The 21,075-nt window shown below is 39.2% G+C and overlaps 1 protein-coding gene across 1 annotated transcript in view; it reads left to right on the forward strand.

Moving 5' to 3' along the window:
• Positions 1–21,075, forward strand: part of POLR3B (RNA polymerase III subunit B) — a 130,500-nt gene that overhangs the window by 80,063 nt on the left and 29,362 nt on the right. Inside the window, exons 20-23 of the mRNA XM_008052564.2 lie at positions 7,282–7,491; positions 10,166–10,324; positions 11,931–12,048; positions 16,750–16,892. Of these exons, the coding sequence (XP_008050755.1) occupies positions 7,282–7,491; positions 10,166–10,324; positions 11,931–12,048; positions 16,750–16,892 (630 nt within the window). The remainder of the gene's footprint in view (positions 1–7,281; positions 7,492–10,165; positions 10,325–11,930; positions 12,049–16,749; positions 16,893–21,075) is intronic.

Raw genomic sequence — 21,075 nt, forward strand, 5'->3', positions numbered from 1 at the left:
TAACAAAGTTCAAGTTTCCACTCAGTGTCTTACTGTGCTACTCAGGAACACCTCTCTTCCGTGGATATGGCTGTGTGTGTTGTGACCTGGTTCAGAGCAAGAAGTCAGGTGGACATCTGGAAATGGCAAGGTCTCCAGGTCACTCAGAGCTACCAGCAAGGGCTGTGTGTGGAGCCGCATTGTGTGTGTCCTCTCGTTGGCACGCGATGCCAAGTTCACATGACCCATGCTTTCATATCCTGCCCATTTATTACTTGGCAACCCTCTGGTGGAACACTCTCTCCTGTGTAAAAGGATCTTTCAGTCACTATCAGCTCAATTAATGAATATGCAGCACAGACCTCCCCAGCCCCGACCAAACCAGCGACTTCTTCTTACCATCCCTTTCCCCCTTCAACTCCAAACTGCTGGGACTTGGTTTTTTGTTTGTTTGTTTTTAGTTCAGGAGCTAATGGCAGCGTCTGGTTTTGTGTTTGTTTTCAATAGATTCTCTTCCTAAGCAGATAGTTTCTTCCCTTTTGTTCCCCACTTTACAGTTGGATGGGATGTACAAGAAACAGGCTGGAGAATTTGAAGATACAAAAACACATAATATACAAAGATCTTCATAAAATTGTGTTTCATTCTGCACCTTTCTCCCCACTTTGTTTGTACTTTTAAAAAAGCATATTTATTCTTTGTCCATTTGAGTACAAAATGAAAAAGAGTCTTGGCAAAATTGCCCCTGGAAATTCTTTTTTAGAATTCTGCTATGGGTTAAAAATTGTTTAAAATAATTGTGGCTTTTTTTAGGCTTAAGCTTATGTGGTGTTTCCAAAGACTAGAATGTTGGCAATTAATACTTAGGGAGGTAAGATTAAACTAACGTTTAGTATGTAGGTTCAAGTTGGAGGTAAAATAGGTGATATTGAGGGAAATAAAGATGTGTGTTTTTGTTATTACTAATATTGCTAATATTGGTCATAATGAATGTTGCCATTTACTGAATACTCATAGTCTTTAAATACATTTTTCTTTTAATTTCAATAATGATCCTCTGGAATATAATACATACCTTTTCTTCTGGCAAAAAAGCTGCTAAATCCCAGTTTGGTTGAGTAACATATGAAAGGTCTTTTATGTCTTCTATGTAATGTTAACTATAAAACTTACTAAAATTCTTCTCCACTGAAATTAACTTCTCCCTCACTTTTTCCAGTCCTCTGTGGATCCTGATCAGGCTTCCTTCCCCACTAGACTATACATTGTAAGCTCCTTGAAGTCAGGAACTGTGTTATTACAGGTTGAGTATCTCTTATCTGAAATGCTTTCAGACCAGAATTGTTTTGGATTTAAGATTTTTTCAGATTTTGGAATATTTGCATATATATATATAATGAGAGATCTTGGGGATGGGATCTGTGTCTAAACACAAAATTTATTTGTTTCATATGTACTTTATACACATAGCCTGAAGGCAAAAATACCGTATTTTAGATAATTTTGTGCAAAAATAAAGTTTAACTATTTTGAATGTGACCCATCACATGGGATCAGGTGTGGAATTTTCTACTTGTGACATCATGGTGGCACTCAAGTTTCTGATTTTGGAGCATTTTGGATTTCAGATTTTCAGGTTAGGGATGCTCAACCTGTACAAGGCCAGGGTCAGGAGCACTGGTTCCTTTCACAGTTGAAAATCTGCATACAACTTTTGACTCCCTGAAAACTTAACTTCTGATAGCCTGCTGTTGATGGGAAGTCTTAGCAAGAACATAAGCAGTCAATTAACACCTATTTTGTATGTTATATGTATTATATACTATACTCTTAAAATAAAGTAAGCTAGATAAAAGAAAATATTATTAGGAAAATCGTAAGGAAGAGAAAACGTATTTACTATTCATTAAGTGGGAGTGGAGCATTATAAAGGTCTTCACCCTCGTGTTCACACTCAGTTGGCAGAGGTGGAGGAGCAATTGCTGTCTCAGGTAACAGAGGCAGAAGAAAATTCATGTATGAGTGGACTCTTGCAGTTCAGACTATGCTGTTCAAGGGTCAACTATATACCCTTTGTGCCTAGCATAGTGCCAGCTTAGCGGTGGAATAGTAAATAATAAATTTCTCAGAAATGAATGACTCTCTAGAACACTACAATTGTTAAGAAATCGGGGGCAGATTTTTAAAAATAATTTTGGAATAAAGAATAAGTTGGAGGACTTATGCAACCTGATTTCAACTTAATAGAAAGCTACCTAAAGACAGGATGATATTGATGAAGGATAGACATAATAGGTCAATGGGACAGAACCAAGAGTCCAGATATAGACCCACACATTTATGGGCAGTTGATTTTCAGTGAATGTATCAAAGCAATTCAGGAGAGAACGGAAAGTCTTTTCAACAAAATAAAATATCTGTCTTTATATGAAAAAAGAATATCAACTCCTACCCCATCGCAAGTAAAAAATTAGCACAAAATGGATTGTAGCCCTAAATGTAAGCACTAGAACAATAAAACTTGAAAAAGGAAACAAAGGTGAACGTCTTCATGACTTGAGTTAAGCTACAAAATGTAAAGCAAAAAAATAAATTGGCCTTTCTCGAAATTAAACTTTTGCTCTTTGAAAAACACTGTTAAAAATATGAAAATGCCAGCCACAGAATGGAAGAAAGTATTTGCAATACATATATATTATAAAAGATTTGTATCAACGACATACAAATAACTCTTCCATAATAAGGCTTGGTGCAGTGGCTCTTACCTATTATCCCAGCTCTTTGGAAAGCTGAAGCAAGAGGATCACTTGGGCCCAGAAATCCAAGACCAGCCCAGGCAACATCGTGAGACACCATCCATACAAAAGATTTAAAAATTAGCCTGGTGGTGGCTCATTCCTATAGTCCTAGCTACTTGGAAGGCTAAGGTGGGAGGATCACTTGAGCCCAGGAGTTCAAGGCTACAGTGAGATATGATTGCACGACTACACTCCAGCACGGGCAACAGAATGAGACCCTGAGTCAAAATAATAAGCCACACAACCCGATTAAAAGATGGGCAAAATATGGCCGGGCTCCGTGGCTCAGCCTGTAATCCCGCGCTTTCGGAGGCTGAGGTGAGTGGATTGCCTGAGCCTGCGGGTTCGAGACCCGCCTGGGCAGCGAGACCTCATCTCTACAATAAATCAAAAAATCAGCCGGGCGTGGTAGCGCGTGCCTGTAATTCCGGCTACTTGGAAGGCTGAGGCGGAAGGATCGCCGGAGCCCAGCAGGGCGAGGCTGCGGTGGCCAGGAGCGGCCACTGTACTCCAGTCTAGGCGACAGAGTGAGACTCCAACTCAAAAAAAAATAAACCAAACACCTCATAAAGTTTTAGAATGAAATAAGCACATGAAACTATTTTCAACACTAATAGTTGTCAGGTAAATGCAAATTAAAACCACTATGGGATACTACTACACACTCGTTAGAATGTATACTAACATACTAAGTGTAGGTGAAGATGTGAAGCAACAGAAGTGCTCATACACTGCTGGTGGGAATATAAGATGGTATAATCACTCTGGAAAATAACTGGAAGCTTCTTGAAATTAACCATACCCTTGCCAGACAACTCAGAAATTCTTCTCCTAGGTATTTACCCAAGGAAATGAAAACACAAAAGACTTGTACATGAATGTTTATAGCAGCTTTATTAACAGCACAAATATTCACCCACAGGTAAATGGATAAATAAAATGCGTGTTCATACAATAGATTGCTCCACAATAAAGAGGAATGAACTATAATAAACACAATCATATGGACAAATCTCTGAATTATGATACCAAATAAAATCAGCAGATACTATACTATGTAGTTGCAGTTATATAAAATTCTAGAGGCTGGATGTGGTGGCTTATGCCTGTAATCCCAGCAGTTTGAGAGGTTGAGGTGGGAAGATTGCTTAAGCACAGGAGTTGGAGACCAGCCTGGACAATAGAGTGAGACCTTGTCTCTACAAGAAAATTAAAAAATAAGCTGGGAGTGGTAGTGCCAGCTATTCAGGAGGCTGAGGCAGAAGAATCACCTGAGCCTAGAAGATTGAGATTACAGTGAGTTGGGATCATGCCACTGCACTGTAGCCTGGGGGACAGAGTGAGACCCCAATTGAAAAAGAAAAGAAAAGAATGCTAAAAAATGCAAACTAATTTATAATGATTAAAAAAACCAGACCAGCAGTTCGAGGGAGCCAGGGACAGAGCATGGGTTTTTTTTTTTTAGGAGATTTTAAAAATGTTCTGGATCTTGATCGTAGTAGTGGTTATCTGTCAAAACTCATTGGTTTGTACACTTTAAGTGGATGAAGGTTATTATAGTCAATAATGTTGATTAAATTAAAAAGAAATTGGGCAAAGGAAGACAGAAAATAGTTAAATTCATAAAACTTATTTTACTTTTTTAAGTATACATTTTCTAAGCTGTTGGCATCCCTACTGACCTTTTTCATACCACTCTATAAAAAAGTACTTGCTGGCCGGGCTCGTTGGCTCAGCGTGTAATCCCAGCACTTTGGGAGGCTGAGGTGAGTGGATTGCCTGAACCCGCGGGTTTGAGACCCGCCTGGGCAACTTAGCGAGACCTCATCTCTACAATAAACCAAAAAATTAGCCAGGCATGGTAGCACGCGCCTGTAGTTCCAGCTACTTGGAAGGCTGAGGCGGAAGGATCACCGGAGCCCAGTAGGTCGAGGTTGCAGTGGCCAGGAGCGGCCATTGCACTCCAGTCTGAGTGAGTGACAGAGTGAGACTCCAACTCAAAAAAAAAAAAAAAAAGTACTTGTTCACAATTTTAACCTACATTTGTATACCTTACAGTGCCAACTTGTGACTCCTTTAAAAAGTGACTTCTTAAAATTATTATCAAGAAAATATGACTTCGTGAGAAAGATTATGTCCTGCATAGTAAGAAAAGGAAATCATTGGAGATTATAGTTACAACAAAATGAGGCAACAGAAATAGAATGCAGCTTATGAATATTCTCACTGTGTTAGTTATTTCATGTATATGTTATGGGTGAGTGTGTATAGAGGAAGGATTGTTCTACCTTACGTATGTGTATATGTAGTGCCCTCTTTAAGGGAGCTGAAAGTAGTAATAGGAACATCCTAGTCTGAGCATATGTTTCACACAAGCAAGCCCTAATTTCTGTATGGTATTTTCTCAAAGACATTTGCATTTTGGCAAAAAGCTAGTCATCCATTCATAATTTTTATAAATTTATGGGGTTCTGATGGTATTTTGAAGTTTCTACGGTATAGAAATCATAGTTTACAAATCATATTTTAACTTAGACACACGGTGCTGCAGAAGATGTATGTACATGTATATTCGTACAAGTTCTTTATAAGGTCTTTGAAGAAAATTTCTGATGAGATCACAAGCACCATACATTTGCTCAACTGTTTTGCCGTTCATCCATTCAGTGGTCAGTTGTAATGCCTGAGAATTATGTTCTGGGCCTGGTAGCACAATTTATAGCAGGGTCCAGTCTCTTTCACCATTGTTTAGAGGTGCAGTCATTTATGCTTCCCTGCTGCATAATAATGCTCATCTCAGGTTTCAGAAGACATGTTTGGCAGCCTGGTGGGACATTGCCTGAACCCTTGTCTCAAGCTGAGTAAAGTACACAATTGGAACTGAAATCTCAACATAAATTTTAAATGATTTCATATAAAAGGACAAACTTATTGTCAGTGAACTTTACCACGATCCCAGCAGCAGTAATCTTATTTCTAACACAATAAGTGATCTATTGCCAGAGATCTTGCACAATTTATTAGTTGGCACCAAAATAACATAAATTAATTGGCAGTTTACAGTGCAAACATGATAAAAAGCTCATGCGGTTCAACTTGACTATTGTTTTTCAGGTGAATCTTGATAAAGTTTTAGAGATTTAAACACAAATGCATACTATCATAAAGAATATAATGGGATTCTTCAATTTAATTCAGTTGGCATTTATCGAGCATCTATCATGAACCCAGCATGATACTAGGTACTCCCTACACATTTTATTGTTTCTTTCAATAGTAATTGTCAAAAAGTACCATCATTTTTGTGGCTTGAATTTTCATCCCTGAGTTAAAGTCACCTTTGATTTAATGACATGAGTATGGAGAGAAAGTTAAAGGAAATAAATACTGAGTTTTGGTATCTGCTCACCCTAGGACATAACTCCATGAAATGGCACATAGGTTGCTTGTGTGTGTGTTATGTATATGTCACTATTGAAGTATTTGCAAGAAAGGAATTTAAAGCTACTTTCTTTCTCCTGTCATTGGTATCTATTCTTACTTCTCAGCCATTTGTAGGGGAAGTAAAGAGATACCTAGGAGAAGTTAATGAGGCTTGGTAGCCCACACCCAGGCTCAACAGCAGGGCAAGCCTGAGTCTTCTAATATTAAGATCTCTGTGTAGGATCAACTCTGTGTCCTCAAGCCCAGGAGACTGAAAAACTTTTATTTGGGCAGGCCCATGAACCAAAATGTGTTTCTCAGGGGAAGAGAGGAAGGGTTAACATTCCGATTTTACATCCAGTTGTCAGTGACCCAATAAGACACTTCCAAGGACCAATCAGGTGAAAAGACTGATTGCTAAGTAGGGAAAAACCCTTCCCTGACTGAACTGTATCCTGGTTTCCTTAGTGGAGAGAAACATGTCTTTTCCCATTTTATCTCCAGTTTTTGGCAGAGTAGATGTTTATTGACTGCTTAATAAATGAACAGTTACAACAAATGAATAAATCTACTCTTCCCTGCTCTTGAGCTCCTCTGCATTCTGTTCTTTCTCTTCTCTTTCATTTAGAATTTTTGTAATTGTTAATTTCTTTTTATGAAATGTATCTGTTCATCTACATATAAGCTCCTTGCCTGTGAACACTAGGTTTTGTTCTTGTATTACCTTTCCCCAACACCTAGAAATGTTCCTCGCATGTAGTAGAACCAAATACAGAACTGCTGCCTTGTGAAATTAACTAATGGAAACTAAATTTTTAAAGTTATAAATCCCAAAAGTGAAAATTATCTAGATATGTATACTTGGAGTCTAATTTTTAAATTATTTTAAATTTTAAATATTGAGAAAAAATTTCTTTTGAAAATTGCTAGCCACTGTGAGAATATTGCTTTGGAAATGTTTGACTTGAAGATTTCTTCATTTTAATTTGCAAAGTTGGTGTATTTATTTCTATTATTCATTGTTACCTTATTATTTCACATACTAGAATGTTGTCTTTTGTTTTCTCCATTATTGATGAAGGTACTATTGGATACAACCAGCGAAACAGAATTGATACTCTCATGTATCTACTAGCATATCCACAAAAACCCATGGTTAAAACAAAAACCATCGAACTGATAGAATTTGAGAAACTGCCAGCTGGACAGAACGCAACCGTCGCTGTGATGAGTTATAGTGGCTATGATATTGAAGATGCTCTTGTTTTAAACAAGGCCTCCTTAGACAGAGGTAAGTGAATAAGTGAATTTTCAAAGCTCTAACACCAAAGGTGCTTTTTGCAGAATTAGATTTAGGGATGATTAAGTAAAAATCACTTGGTATCAAAATGTTAATGTCAGTTTCAAATGATTTAAGTTTTATAATATGTAAACACGAGATGATTGTGTTTTGGTGCTGGGCTTTTAAAAAAATTGAATGTTGCTGACTGAGGTGGCTCAAGCCTATAATCCCAGCACTTTGGGAGGCTGAGGTGAGAGAATTGCCTGAATCCATGAGTTTGAGATCAGCCTGGGCAACTTGGTGAGACCTCATCTCTACAATAAATCAAAATATTAGCCAGACATGGTGATACATGCCTGTAGTTCCAGCTACTTGGAAGGCTGAGGCAGAAGGATCACCTGAACCCAGCAGGTCGAGGCTGCGGTGTCCGTAACCATGCCATTGTCCTCCAGCCCAGGTGACAGAGTGAGACTCTAACTCTAAAAAAAAAAAAAAAAAAATTGAATATTATATTAAGATAATTTATTAAGTGTACTACTGTGGAATGTTTTTTTCTTTGTTATTTCATTGGTGATATGAGACAGCTCTCAAGGAGGAAGAAATATAAGAATTTGATATATTCCAGTAGGAATTACAATGTATGCAATAAGTTTTTTCTTTTTTAATATATCTAGTGACATATTCAACAATAAACCTGTTTGAGAGGGTGGTAGCAATGTTTGGATGTAAAAGGTTATTTTTTATTTTTATAACCCTATGATCTGTTATACCTCTTGGCCAAATGACAAAAGTCAAAAATACACATATACAAACTGGCTTATAGTTTTTACCCTTTTCTTTCTTCGTTTTTGACAATTTACTTTTGCACGTCACCACTTCATGGTTTGTTAGCCATCACCTGATCTGAGGTCTGACTTCTCTATTCATAATTTCTATTTCTCTTTTTCCTCTCTGGCATGCCCACCATGCCTTCCCCTTCCCTCTTTGTAGTTGCTAGGCAGCCGTAATAGTACTCCTAGACATGTGTCTTTGGCATTAATGTTGGCTGCACTTAATTTATGCCTCCTTTTTTCCTCCAAATGACAACAGCCATGCTTTAAAACTAGATGTTTTCCTTTCTGATGAACTGGTAACGTTTATGTGGAAATCTGAAGACTTTGTGATGTCTGTCAGAAACTCTGCAGCCCAATTTAATGATTTGAGTTTACTGTCTCCTAGCTTTTAAGCTACCACCTGTAAATAAAATGTCCATTTACACTTAGAAGAAAACGCTTTTTAATTTCATGTGGTTCAGATTCACATTGCACTACAGCATGTTGTGTGAATGGCTGTTGTATGAAATTTCAAGATCATGTAGTGTTTCCAAACCAGCTGTCACTCTGAGCTGAGTTTATTATGGCCATACACCATTTACTAGAGCCATGATCACTAAAACCTTGTGCAAAGACATTTTCATCTATTCTCCAGTTGTAGAAATTTGTTACTTCATTGACCTTCATATGTAAAAAATTATATATTACAAAGAGCACTGAGATTTTACTTAGAAATCCATTTTTACCTGACTAATTTTATAAACTCACGTTGTTGGATTTCTGCTTTTGGTGGAGAATTATAAGTTATAGATTTGACGGCATACATTTCCTCAGTAATAGCTAGCATGTAATCCTGAGACATTTTCCCATTTAAGTGAACTCTGACATGGCAGTATATCCCGAGGAGATTAGAGAGAGTCCAGTTTAAAATAACTGTCTGCCTGACCAAAGGGAAGAAAGAAAGAAATGCAGCCACACATTCTTGGGAAAGGGTATTTAGTGTTGAAGGAATGGCAGCTTTTTTAGGTAACTCTTCAACTGATGAATTTTTTTTTTTTAGGGATTCATTGGTTGAGTTTTTTTGCCCCACCCAAAGGTTTATCTTCTGTCCATTTTGTTTGTTTTTCTTAATATTTAGATTGTTAGTGTCAGGGCTTTTCCCTCATCTACCAGATAAATGCAATCTAAAAATGTTATTAAAGTAAAATAATCTTTAAGGCAGAGGCGAACTGTTTTTCTCATTAAAATCATTTGGTTACTTCTTTTTTTCATTCTGTCTCTTCTCTGGAGAAAAATTTATTTTTTTATTTGCTTGCTTGGAATTTCCTCTAAATGCCAAAATTAGGAAAAGGAAAACTTTCCAAGGGAGGTTAGCAGAAGTCATGCACTGAAAGGATGTGTATCAAGAATGCTGGGTCCAGAGGCATTGAACTTTGCTCTCAACTCTGCTACCAACTTGCTGAATGACCTTGTCCACTTAATTTCTTCAGACCTTACTCACAGTACCTGTAAAAGAGAGGGGTTAAGCCAGGCGGTTTCTAAGGCCCTTTCCAATTCTAGTATTCTGTGGCCCTGTATTCTGGAAGAATCATAGTGCTGATCTTAGATTTCTGTCATGTTCCTCCAACACAACAAGGTGTATTACTTGCCGAAAAATGGTTGTAGAGAGTCCAGTGTTTGTTCAGACAATAGGTAGAAAAGGAATCTTGAGCCCTTTCTTCAGATTGTCAGATTTTTATTTTGTTTGGTACCAGTCTCAGATTATCCAAATGTAGAGAAGTTTGGGGTGGATTATTGAATAGCACAAATCTATGCTTCCTGGTAGTTTTGTATTCCTTGTAGCTCTGATACCTATTTTGGTTTCATTTTAGGCTTTGGGCGTTGTCTTGTATACAAAAATGCTAAATGTACATTGAAACGATACACCAATCAGACTTTTGATAAAGTGATGGGACCCATGTTGGATGCTGCTACAAGGAAACCTATCTGGCGACATGAAATTTTAGATGCAGATGGTATTTGTTCTCCAGGTAAAGCCTTAATTTTTTTTTTATGTATACTGTTTGAAATTATGAAAATTATTCAACAATATTTCTGAATATTTGGTAAACAGGTCAGAAAAACTTAACAACCTATAATACCACTATCCAATATCAACCAGTGTGATTCTTTTTAATGAAATTCTTTCCAGTCTATTTTTCTATGCATTATGTTTTTATATAACAGTAATCTATACTGATTATACTTTTCTAGTTATAATTTTGAATCATAGAAAACCACTTTATGGAAATATTTAAAATAATATTTTGTCTCTGCATCTACAATAGTATGTCTTCATGTATGCATTTAGCTTATGAACTGTTTTAGAAACTTATTCCCAAAAGGTGTTACTCCATTATAATTTCAAACTTGTAGTGAATTTCGTTGGCAACCCATAGCCCTTACCCTTATGGGTTTTATAGGCCAGTGCAAAAGACTGACCTGGATCAAAGGATCACACACAAAAGTGTCAAATTACAGCCAGATTAAGGAATCACAAAGGTAGCTATGAGACCATTTTATAGCAAGAGGATTTGATCTACTTAGGAAGACCAAGATAGCCTTCCCAAGAAAGTGAGCTGGAATTTGACGCCTAGGTAAGAGTTAAGAAGAGAGTGAGAAAGACCAAACTAAGCAAGTCCTTGCAACCATGTTGTTGTTTTCATTATGATCCTATAAGCAGTGATATGATCAAGTCTGCATTTTTGAAGTGATCATTCTGACTGCAGTATGGACAAAGGATTTGAAGGGCACTAAAATAAAGGGTAGACCAGGCACCAGGAGCTGTGGTGAAGGTGGAGTGAGCCCAGTTGCTAGAAAGTGAATCCACATGACTTTGTCATGCTTGGTCCATGGACTGTATCAAGCTGTGGTCCCGCAAAGCACATGGTGCATGGCTTCCCCTTCTTTCTCTGCCTTTGTTTCTTGGAGAATTCTCTCACTCTTAACACTGGACGGTGTGGCTTGGAGAATAAGTCTGTGGCAGTACTGTAAGTAACTTGTCTTTAAGCTTACCATGAAGAGATACAAAGCAAAAATGAGAATAGCGACAAAAACAAAGAAGAAACATTTTGGTTTTTCATTGCCCAAGTTAAGTTGGTGATAAACTTACTAATTTAAATAACTGTAAATAAAAATAAGTGCTCCAAACTTGTTCTAATACCCTGAGATATATATAATATTGCGATTTACTGAGATAACTTTTCTCTTGTTATTGTAGTACCCTGAATAATTTTCTTAATTTTATACACACTGTGATCTTAATCTGATTTTTTTTAATGGCTTGCAGAATTACATATGAGCTTTGTTGAATCCTAGTTCTTACTATATGGACTCTTTTTTTTCCTTCCATATTTGGATTTCATGGTCCAAGTCTAACCACGTAGTTTTATAATCCAGCAATCTTTTTGGGGGGCGGCAGATTGTGGAGAGTGGGATCTTTCAGTGTTTTCCAGGGTGGCCTCAAACTCCTGGATCCTCCCATTTCAAGCCTCCTGAGTAGCTGGGACTGCAGGTGTGTGCCACTGCACCTGACCCCCGGTAATCTTTATATTCAATACAGATAATGATGTGTCTAACACTCTCTTTTTTTCTTAGGTGAGAAAGTAGAAAACAAGCAAGTGCTTGTAAACAAGTCCATGCCCACAGTGACTCAGATTCCTTTGGAAGGAAGTAATGTGCCACAGCAGCCACAGTACAAAGATGTGCCCATAACGTATGTATTGGTTGTGCCATGTAACACATAGAAAAGTTAGAAAAAGAGCAGGAGTGGGGTAAGTTAGAAGTTAGGTCTTGGTGCATTGGAGAACTAGAAATAGCAATTTGGGGCACCATTACGTGTCGTGAAATCAACATGGCACAGAAGATAAAGATAGGCTGTCATATTGAGGTATGGACCAAACAGGCAGGGGTTCCGGGGGAAGAAACAGCAAGACGAAGGGCACATGGCATGAAAGCGCCTTGGTTCTGGAGGATCAGCGCCACTTACTAGGGCTAGGTTTTAGGAGAGTTGGAAATTTGTTCTGCAGAGAGTGACATGATTGGATTTGTGTTTTATACAAGTAAATCACATTTGCCACAGCATGACATCACCAATATACTTGGATGTAGCCCGGTTCTAGTACAGGTTGTGTTATATATCTTACATAGGTATTTAAATTCTGTTGGCTTCATTCTGACTTTTCTTTCTTTTCTTTTCGAGTTGGAGTCTCACTCTATTGCCCAGGCTGGATGGATGCTTACAGCCACCCCAGTGTCGACCTGCTGGGCTCCAGAGATCCTTCCGCCTCAGCCTGCCAAGTAGCTAGAACTACAGGCGCGCGCTATTATGCTCAACTAATTTTTGTTTTATTGTAGAGACAAGGTATTGCCAAGTTGCCCGGGCTGGTCTCAAACCCGCGGGCTCCGGCATTCCATACACCTTGGCCTCCCAAAGTGCTGGGATTACAGGCTGAGCCACCAAGCCTGGCCTGATTTTTCATTTGTACAATGAAAGAGTGAGGCTTAGGCTGGGCACGGTGGCTCACAGCTATAATTCCAACACTTTGGGAGTCTGTGGTGAGAGGATTGCCTGAGCCCATGGGTTTGAGATCAGCACGGGCAACTTGGCGAGATCTCATCTCTACAAGAAAAATCAGAAAATTAGCTGGGCATGGTGGCATGTGTCTGTAGTTCCAGCTATCTGGAAGGCTGAGGCGGAGGGATCACCTGAGCCCAGCAGGTCAAGGCTGCGGTGGCTGTGAGCATGCCACTGCACTCCAGCCTGGGCGACAGAGTGAGACTTCGACTCCAAATAAATAAATAAATAAATAAAAATTTTAAAAAAGAGTTAGGCTTGTTAATCTCTAAATTTCTTCTTCTATGCTCTAAAATAGAATAAAATATGAAACTTAGTGAAATGAGCCATTTGTAGTCATCACATTGTGATATGAAGATCAAACTAGAAGAGATAAGATATCTAACTTGGCAAAAGTGAACTAGGTTGACCGAGTTCAGGAGGCAAGAGTGGGAAGTGACATGAGAACTAGATTCCTGAGTTGTGAAGGCAGTTGTATAAATCTACTCAGCACACAGTTGTTGAGGCCTGCTGTGTGCCAGCCACTCTGCCTCTTGTGCCAGGGATATAGAACTGAAATAAGCCACAAGCCTTGCCTGAAAAGAGTCACATATTGGCAAAGACCTCCACACATAAAAAAGTACAGTAGTTACTATGATGATAACAGCTTAGTTGATAATTATACTGTTACTGGTTACTGTTGTGGGCATTTTACATGTGTTAGCTCAGTTAATCCTACCACCATCCCATAAACTATGTTCTCTTAGTAATTCATTAGAAACATGTGGAAACTGAAGCAAGGAGAAGTTAAGTAACTTACCAAGATCATACAGCTACAAGGGGCAGAGCCAGGATTTAAAGTCATGCAGTCTAGCTTCAGAACCCTTCTCTTCACCACCATGCTAAATGCAGCCGAATGTGATAGGTGGGCACCATGAATTTGTCTTTGGAGTGGGAGCACCAAGGAGAAAAGGTGCAGTTCTGCTTGTTGGGAAGGGTCTAGACCCTTGCACTGTGTCCTGCAGAACGAAAAGTTATTTTAAAATTACAAAGGTAATTATGCTGGTTGACTTTCTTCCTAAAGGAGATATCTCTTTTTCTATTTAAAGCTCATCTCTCCTTTTTTTGAGTTCTTAATTTTATCCACCTTTTTTTAAAAATTGAGTTGGGGTCTCACTGTGTTGCCCAGGCCAAAGTGCAGGGGCATGATCATGGCTTACTGCAGCCTCTATCTCTTGAACCCAGGCCATCCTTCTGTATCAGCCTCCTGAGTACAGACATGCACCACCATGCTCAGCTAATTCTTTTAAATATTTTTGTGGGGATGACGTCTCACCATGTTGCCCAGGCTGGTCTCGAACTCCTGGGCTTAAGCAGTCCTCCCACCTCTGCCTCTCAAAGTGTTGGGATTACAGGCGTGAGCCAGCAATTTTTATCCACTCTTTTCAAGACCTTTCCCTGTCATTTTCTCTTCTGTCTTCCCATATTTTCAAACTGTTTTCTATTGATTCCTTCTCTACAGGCTAGAAAGTTTGTTCAAATACTTTAAAAGAAAATAAAAGACTTTTTCTGGACTTTATGTTTCATCCTAGCTACCACTCTATTCGTTTTCCTTTCACTGCAAAGCTCCAGAAGAGTGGTCTGTCATCTTCATTTTCACTTATTTACCTGTCACTTGCTCCCTAAGCCTCTGAAATAGTCACCAAAGACGTTCTGTTGCTCATTTCATTCAAGAAATATTTTTGGAGCACTAACAATATGCCAGGAACTATTCTAGGCACATGGAATAGTTGAAGGAGCAAAACTGGCAGCACTGCCTCTCCTGTGGGGTTCACACCCAGTGAGGGAAGACAGACAGTAAACAAATATGCAAAACCCAGAGTTGGTCAAATATGCCAAATTCTGTGGACTCTTCTGTGTGAGTCTTCTTGCAGCCTGAGACTTTGTCTCTTTTGTTCACTTTGTACCTCCACCGCCTGGTACAGTGCCTGGCACACAGCAGGTAATCAGTAAATAGTTGTCAAGTGAATGAATGGGTTTCACATGACCTTTCTATAGCATTTGACCATACTGCCCTCTCTTCCCTTAATGTTGTGACACAACTGTGACACCACTATCACCTGGCTCTCCTACCAGTCTGATTACTTACTCTCAGCTCTCCCTTCCTGCCTGGTCTTGTAGTGGTAACCTCACCCTAGTTGGTGACTCTCTTGCCCCTTGTCTGAATGAGCTCCCCCATTCTCAGCACTTCAGTCACTCTCTTTGCTGATAACTCCCATGTAGACGTCTGCTGGGTGTCAGCTCCCTACCAGCACTTGGACAGCTTTACAGTGGCCTCAAGCAGACTCCTTCTTGGTCCCACTCTTGATAAGTGGCACCAGCCAGCCAGCCCTCAGCACAAACCTAACTCCTTTCTCCTACATACACTACATACAAGATTGTGGGTGTGGTCTTCTCAGCAGTTCTCTTTTCCCCTCTGTGTCCTAGTGGCTGAGTTTGGGCCCTCTGCTCCTGCCTGGACTCTTAGTCGTTGTTAACTGTTTTTTGGGGGTTTTTTTGAAAGCAGGATTTATTCAGAGGACAGAAAAGCTCCCAGAGCGGGAGGGGACCCGAGGGGGTTGCCCTATTAACTGTTCATCTACCTCCTTCCTTGCAGCTCTCCACCCTTCTCCAGCTAGCTCTATGTTACTACTAGAATGATTTTTCTAAATTACTCCTGGTCATGTTACTCTCTTGGGCAGATAGAGTAAAGTTTGATTAAATTAAGCAAAACTTTGAATGACAGTATTGCCTGTGGCATACCCTGACATGCCTCTGCCTTCCCCTCTAGGCCACATTTTTCTTTTCTTTTTTTTTTTGAGTTGGAGTCTCACTCTGTCACCCAGACAGGAGTGCAGTGGCCGTTCCCAGCCACCGCAGCCTCGACTTGCTGGGCTCTGGCGATCCTTCCCCCTCAGCCTTCCAAGTAGCCGGAATTACAGACACGCGCTACCACGCCCGGCTGATTTTTGATTTATTGTAGAGATGAGGTCTTGCCAAGTTGCCCAGGCGGGCCTCGAACCCACGGGCTCAGGCAATCCACTCACCTCACATTTCTAGGAAACACCTCTTATTCTCCAAAACACACCATCCTACTTCTGGCCTCATACATTCATTCTGCTTGCTCAGGCCTCAACTCCAGGGTTGTCTCTGTAGCCGTGCTTGACAGTCTGCATCTTCCTGCCCCCAGTCATCCCAACCTCCGGCAGAACCAGCTGTCACCTCCCTTGCACCTTTCCTGTTCTCCAGAGCACTGGCATCATTACTGCACTTACCGCTCTCTTCCTTTGTTGGACTGTGAGCTCCCTTTGTGCAGGAGCTGCATCCACTTATCGTTATGCGTCCACAGCCTACAAGTCTCTGACACATAGTAGACTCCTGGTAATATTGTTGTGTGAAAAACAGATAAGAGAAGAAAGGGTGTGAAAAAGTAATAATGGAAAAGCTGAGTAGGTAAAGGTACTATTACAAAAGTGGTTGAGAACTTGGAGTTGAGTCTGATGGGCTTCAACTCAAATTCCAGTTCTAGTTTGTATGAGTCATGTGCCCTGGGACAAGTTAATCTGTCTAGCCATCAGTTTTCCTCATTTAAAAGGGAATAACAGTATGGAATTGTTGCAAGGATTAAATTATATTATGCCTGCCTCATAATACATGGATAGGGCTATAAAAGGGGAATTGTAAAATTTGAATTAATGTTAAAAAGTGAGAGTTATTTTCCAGAGCCCAGGATGAGTATATCAAAATATTCTTTGGTAGGCATTAAATTAAATATGACAAAGGGCAGTTTGAAAACTCTTAGTGACTATCTCTAACTTTTAGCTACAAAGGAGCAACAGATTCTTACATTGAAAAAGTGATGATATCTTCAAATGCCGAAGATGCTTTTCTGATCAAAATGCTGCTGAGGCAGACAAGGCGTCCAGAGATTGGAGACAAATTCAGCAGTCGTCACGGGCAAAAAGGTAAATTGTATCATTTCTCAACTTGATCATAAAACTGAACATATGAAGTATTTACTAACCACATAGGTAAGAAATATAACTTCTCACATTTTAAAACTTCAGTATGTTTGGAAAATTATTACATTATTATCAAAATTATTTCAGTTTCCTTTCTTAGATTAATACACACACACACTTATTTTTTTACAGATGTGGGGTACAAGTCAGGTGTAGGTATGTAAGTGGTCATTTACAGGTAAAGTTTGGGTGTTCATTTGGTCACCACGTTACCTGGTTTGAGATCAGTGCCCTTATTGATGTTGTAGTCCCCGCCCCCACCCACCCCAGCAGTATCCTGCTACTGCCAATCCCTTTCTTATAGTACTATGGTAAATTTTCAGGATCTACTTATGAGTGAGAACATATGGTACTTTGTTCTTTGTTTCTGTGCTAGATCACTGAGTATTATAGACTAAATCCATCCAAGTTGTGCAAAGTCCATATGTTTGTCCTTCTTTATGGCTGCATAGTATTCTACTATATGTATATTCCACATTTTTTTATCCAGTCCAGTGTCAGTGGGCAGCATGGTTGGTTACATGTTTTTGCTATTGTGAATAGTGCTGTAATAAACATGCGTATGCAGATATCTTTTTCATAGAATGATTTTAGTTCCTCTGGGTATATTCCCGGTAGGGAGATTGCTGGGACACATGGAAAGTCAATGTCTAGTTCTTTTAGAAATTGCCACACTGTTTTCCAAAGAGGCAGCACTAGTTTGCATTCCCACCAGCAGTGTAGAAGCGTTCCTTTTTTCCACATCCTTGCCAGCATCCGTTTTATTAATGATGGCCATTCTTACTGGGGTTAGGTGGTACCTCAGTGTGGTTTTAATTTGCATTTATCTGATGATTGTAAGGCTGAGCACTTTTTCACATGCCTTTTGGCTGCCTGTGTATCTTCTTTTGAGAAGTGTCTATTCATGTCTTTTACCCAGTTTTTAATGGGGCTGTTTGTTTGTTTGTTTTTTCCTTGTGGCATGTTTGAGTTCCTTGTAGATCCTGGATGTTAGGACTTTGTCAGATATATAGATGGCAAATATTTTTTCCCATTCTGTGGGCTGTCTCTCCGCTCTCTTGATGGTTTCTTTGTCTTTGCAGAAGCTTTACCATTTGATGAGGTCCCACTTATCTATCTTAACTCTTACGGCAAGGGCACCTAGGGTTTTGATCAGGAATTGCTTTGCCAGTTCCAATTTCCATAATGGTGTCTCCTGCATTTTCTAAGATTCTTATGATTTGAGGTTTACATTTAAGTCTTTGATCCTTTTAGAGTTAATTTTTATGTATGGTGATCGATAGGGGTCATGTTTCTATCTTCTGCATGTGGTCAGCCAGTTTTTCCAGTACCAGTTACTGAACAGGTTCTCCTCTCCCCAATGGTTGTTGGTGGAGGATTTGTCGAAGATGAGGTGGTTGAGAAACTGAGGTTTTGCTTTTGGAATCTTTATCCTGTTCCACTGGTCTATATGCCTATTCTTGTACCAGTTCAGACTGTTTCGATTATTGTAGGCTTTTAGTAAAGTTTGAAGTCTGAAAGTGTGATACCTCCTGCTTTGTTTCTTTGGCTGAGGATTGTTTTGGCTATTTATGGTCATTTATTTTTCCATATGAATTTCTGTATTGTTATTTCCAGGTCTGAGAAGAATGATGTTGCTAATGTAATGGGTATTGCTTTAAATCCGTAGTTTGCCTTGGGTAGGGTGAACATCTTGACAATATTGATTCTTTCTATCCATGAGCATGGAATATTTTTCCATTTGTTTATGTCTTCTTGAATTTCTTTGAGCAGTGTTTTGTAGTTTTCATTGTAAAGGTCTTTCATTTTTCTGGCCAAGGTAGTTCATTTTTTTGTGTGGCTATTGTGATTGAAATTTTGCTTTTTATTTGGTTCTCTGCCTGCTTGTTGTTGGTGTATAAAAATACATCTGTCTTTTACACTTTTATTTTGTACCCCAAGACTTTGCCAAAGTCCTTTATCAGTGAAAGTTGTTTTTTGACAGTTTTCGAGGTATAGGATCATATCATATCGACAGCGAAGAGGGATAACTTAACTTCCTCTTTTCCTATTTGTATACCTCTGATTTCCTTCTCTTGTCTAATTTCCCGAGCTAGGACTTCCAACACAATGTTGAACAAGAGGGAGGAGAGTGGACAGCCTTGTCTTGTTCCAATTTTCAGGGGAAATGTTTCCAGTTTCTGTCCATTTAGCAGTATACTGGTTGTGGGTTTATCATAGATGGCACTTACTATTTTGAGGTATGTTCTATCTGTGCTTAGGTGTTTGAGACTTTTTATCAAGAAGGGATGCTGGATTTTACCAAAAGTGTTTTCCATGTGTAATGATATAATCATGTGGTTTTTGTTTATACATCTGTTGATGTATTTAATTACATTTATGGTTTTGTGGATATTGAACCAGCCCTGCATCCTGGGGATGAAGCCTACTTGGTCATAGTGGATGATTTTTGAGATGTGTTGTTGGATCCAATTTGCTAGAATCTTGTTGGGAATTTTTGCATGTTTGTTCATTAGGGATATTGTCCTGCTTTTCTCTTTTTTTTTTTATTGCATCTTTACCTGGTTTGGGTATCAGTGTGATGTTAGCTTCGTAAAATGATTTGGAGAGAATTCCATCTTTCCCAACTGCCTAGAATACTTTCAATAGGATTCATATCACCTCTTCCTTGTATGTTTTGTAGAATTCTGCTGGAAAGCTGTCTGGTCTAGGGCTTTTTTTTGTAGGTAGTTTGCTTATGACATAGTCAGTTTTCTGGGTTGTTAGCTTGTGATCTTTCCATTTTCTTGATGTGTGTTCATAGAGATATAAATTCCCTTCTTAGAGCTGATTTCATTGCATCCCAGAGGTTTTGGTAGGAAGTTTCTTCATTTTCACTTGTTTCCAAGAATTTTTTTTTTTTTTTTTTTTTTGAGTTGAAGTCTCACTTTGTTGCCCAGACTAGAGTGCAATGGCCGCTCCCAGCCACTGCAGCCTCTACCTGCTGGGCTCCAGTGATCCTTCCGACTCAGCCTTCCAAGTAGCTGGAACTACAGGCGCGTGCTACCATACCCGGCTAATTTTGATTGATTGTAGAGATGAGGTCTCACCAAGTTGCCCAGGTGGGTCTCAAACCCGCAGGCTCAGGCAATCCACTCACCTCAGCCTCCCAAGGCATGGGATTACAGGCTGAGCCACTGAGCCCGGCCCAAGAATCTTTTAATTTCTGTTTTGATTTCTGTGTTGACCCAGTAGTTGTTCAGCATCATGCTGTTTAGTGTCCATGTCTTTGTGGGTTTTGGGTGAATTTTGTTGGTGTTAATATTTATTTTTATTCCACTGTGGTCTGAGAAGGTACATGGCAGTATTTCAAAATTCTGAAATTTGTTTATGCTTGATTTATGGCCAAGGATGTGATCTATCTTGGAGTATATTCCATGTGGTGATGAGTAGAATGTATATTCTGTGGTTGTTGGGTGGAGTATTCTGTAGGCATCTGTTAAGTCCATTTGGTCAAGCGTCAGGTTGATTTTTTGCCTCAATGATCTATCTAGGGTTGTTAGTGGGGTATTTTAGTTCCCAGATATAACAGTGTTAGAGTCAATATCTTTTTTTGGTTTACTTAATAGTTGCTTTATAAATGCTGGTGCTCCTGTATTGGGTGCATATATGTTTAGGATGGATATTTCTTGTTGGTTAATTGAACCTTTTAGCATTATGTAGTGTTATTCTGTATCTTTTAAAATTTTTGATAGCTTAGAGTTTGTTTTGTCTGATATTAAGATCACAACTCCTGCCTTCTTTTGTAATCCATTTGCCTGGAAACTTGTTTTCCATCCTCTAACTTTGAGTTGGTGTGCATCCTTTGTGGTGAGATGAGTTTTCTGGATGCAGCAAATTATTGGGTCATGGTTTTTTATCCAGTTAGCCATTCTGTGTTCTTTCAGTGCTGCATTTAGTCCACATGCAGGCGAATTATTGAAATGTGATTGTTTATCCCCATCATGAGGTTCTTATAAAGTTTTTTCTTTATCTGTATATTTTCTTCTTAGCTTTTGGGTTGATCCATGTGTGTGTTTTCAAGTTTGCAGTCACGGTATATTATCTATTGATTCTATGTTTTGCTGTTCTCCTGGGAGGTGCATGT

This window comes from Carlito syrichta, unplaced genomic scaffold (assembly GCF_000164805.1).
Source record: "Carlito syrichta isolate Samal-C Ts95f unplaced genomic scaffold, Tarsius_syrichta-2.0.1 Scaffold281728, whole genome shotgun sequence".
NCBI classification, from domain to species: Eukaryota; Metazoa; Chordata; class Mammalia; order Primates; family Tarsiidae; genus Carlito; species Carlito syrichta.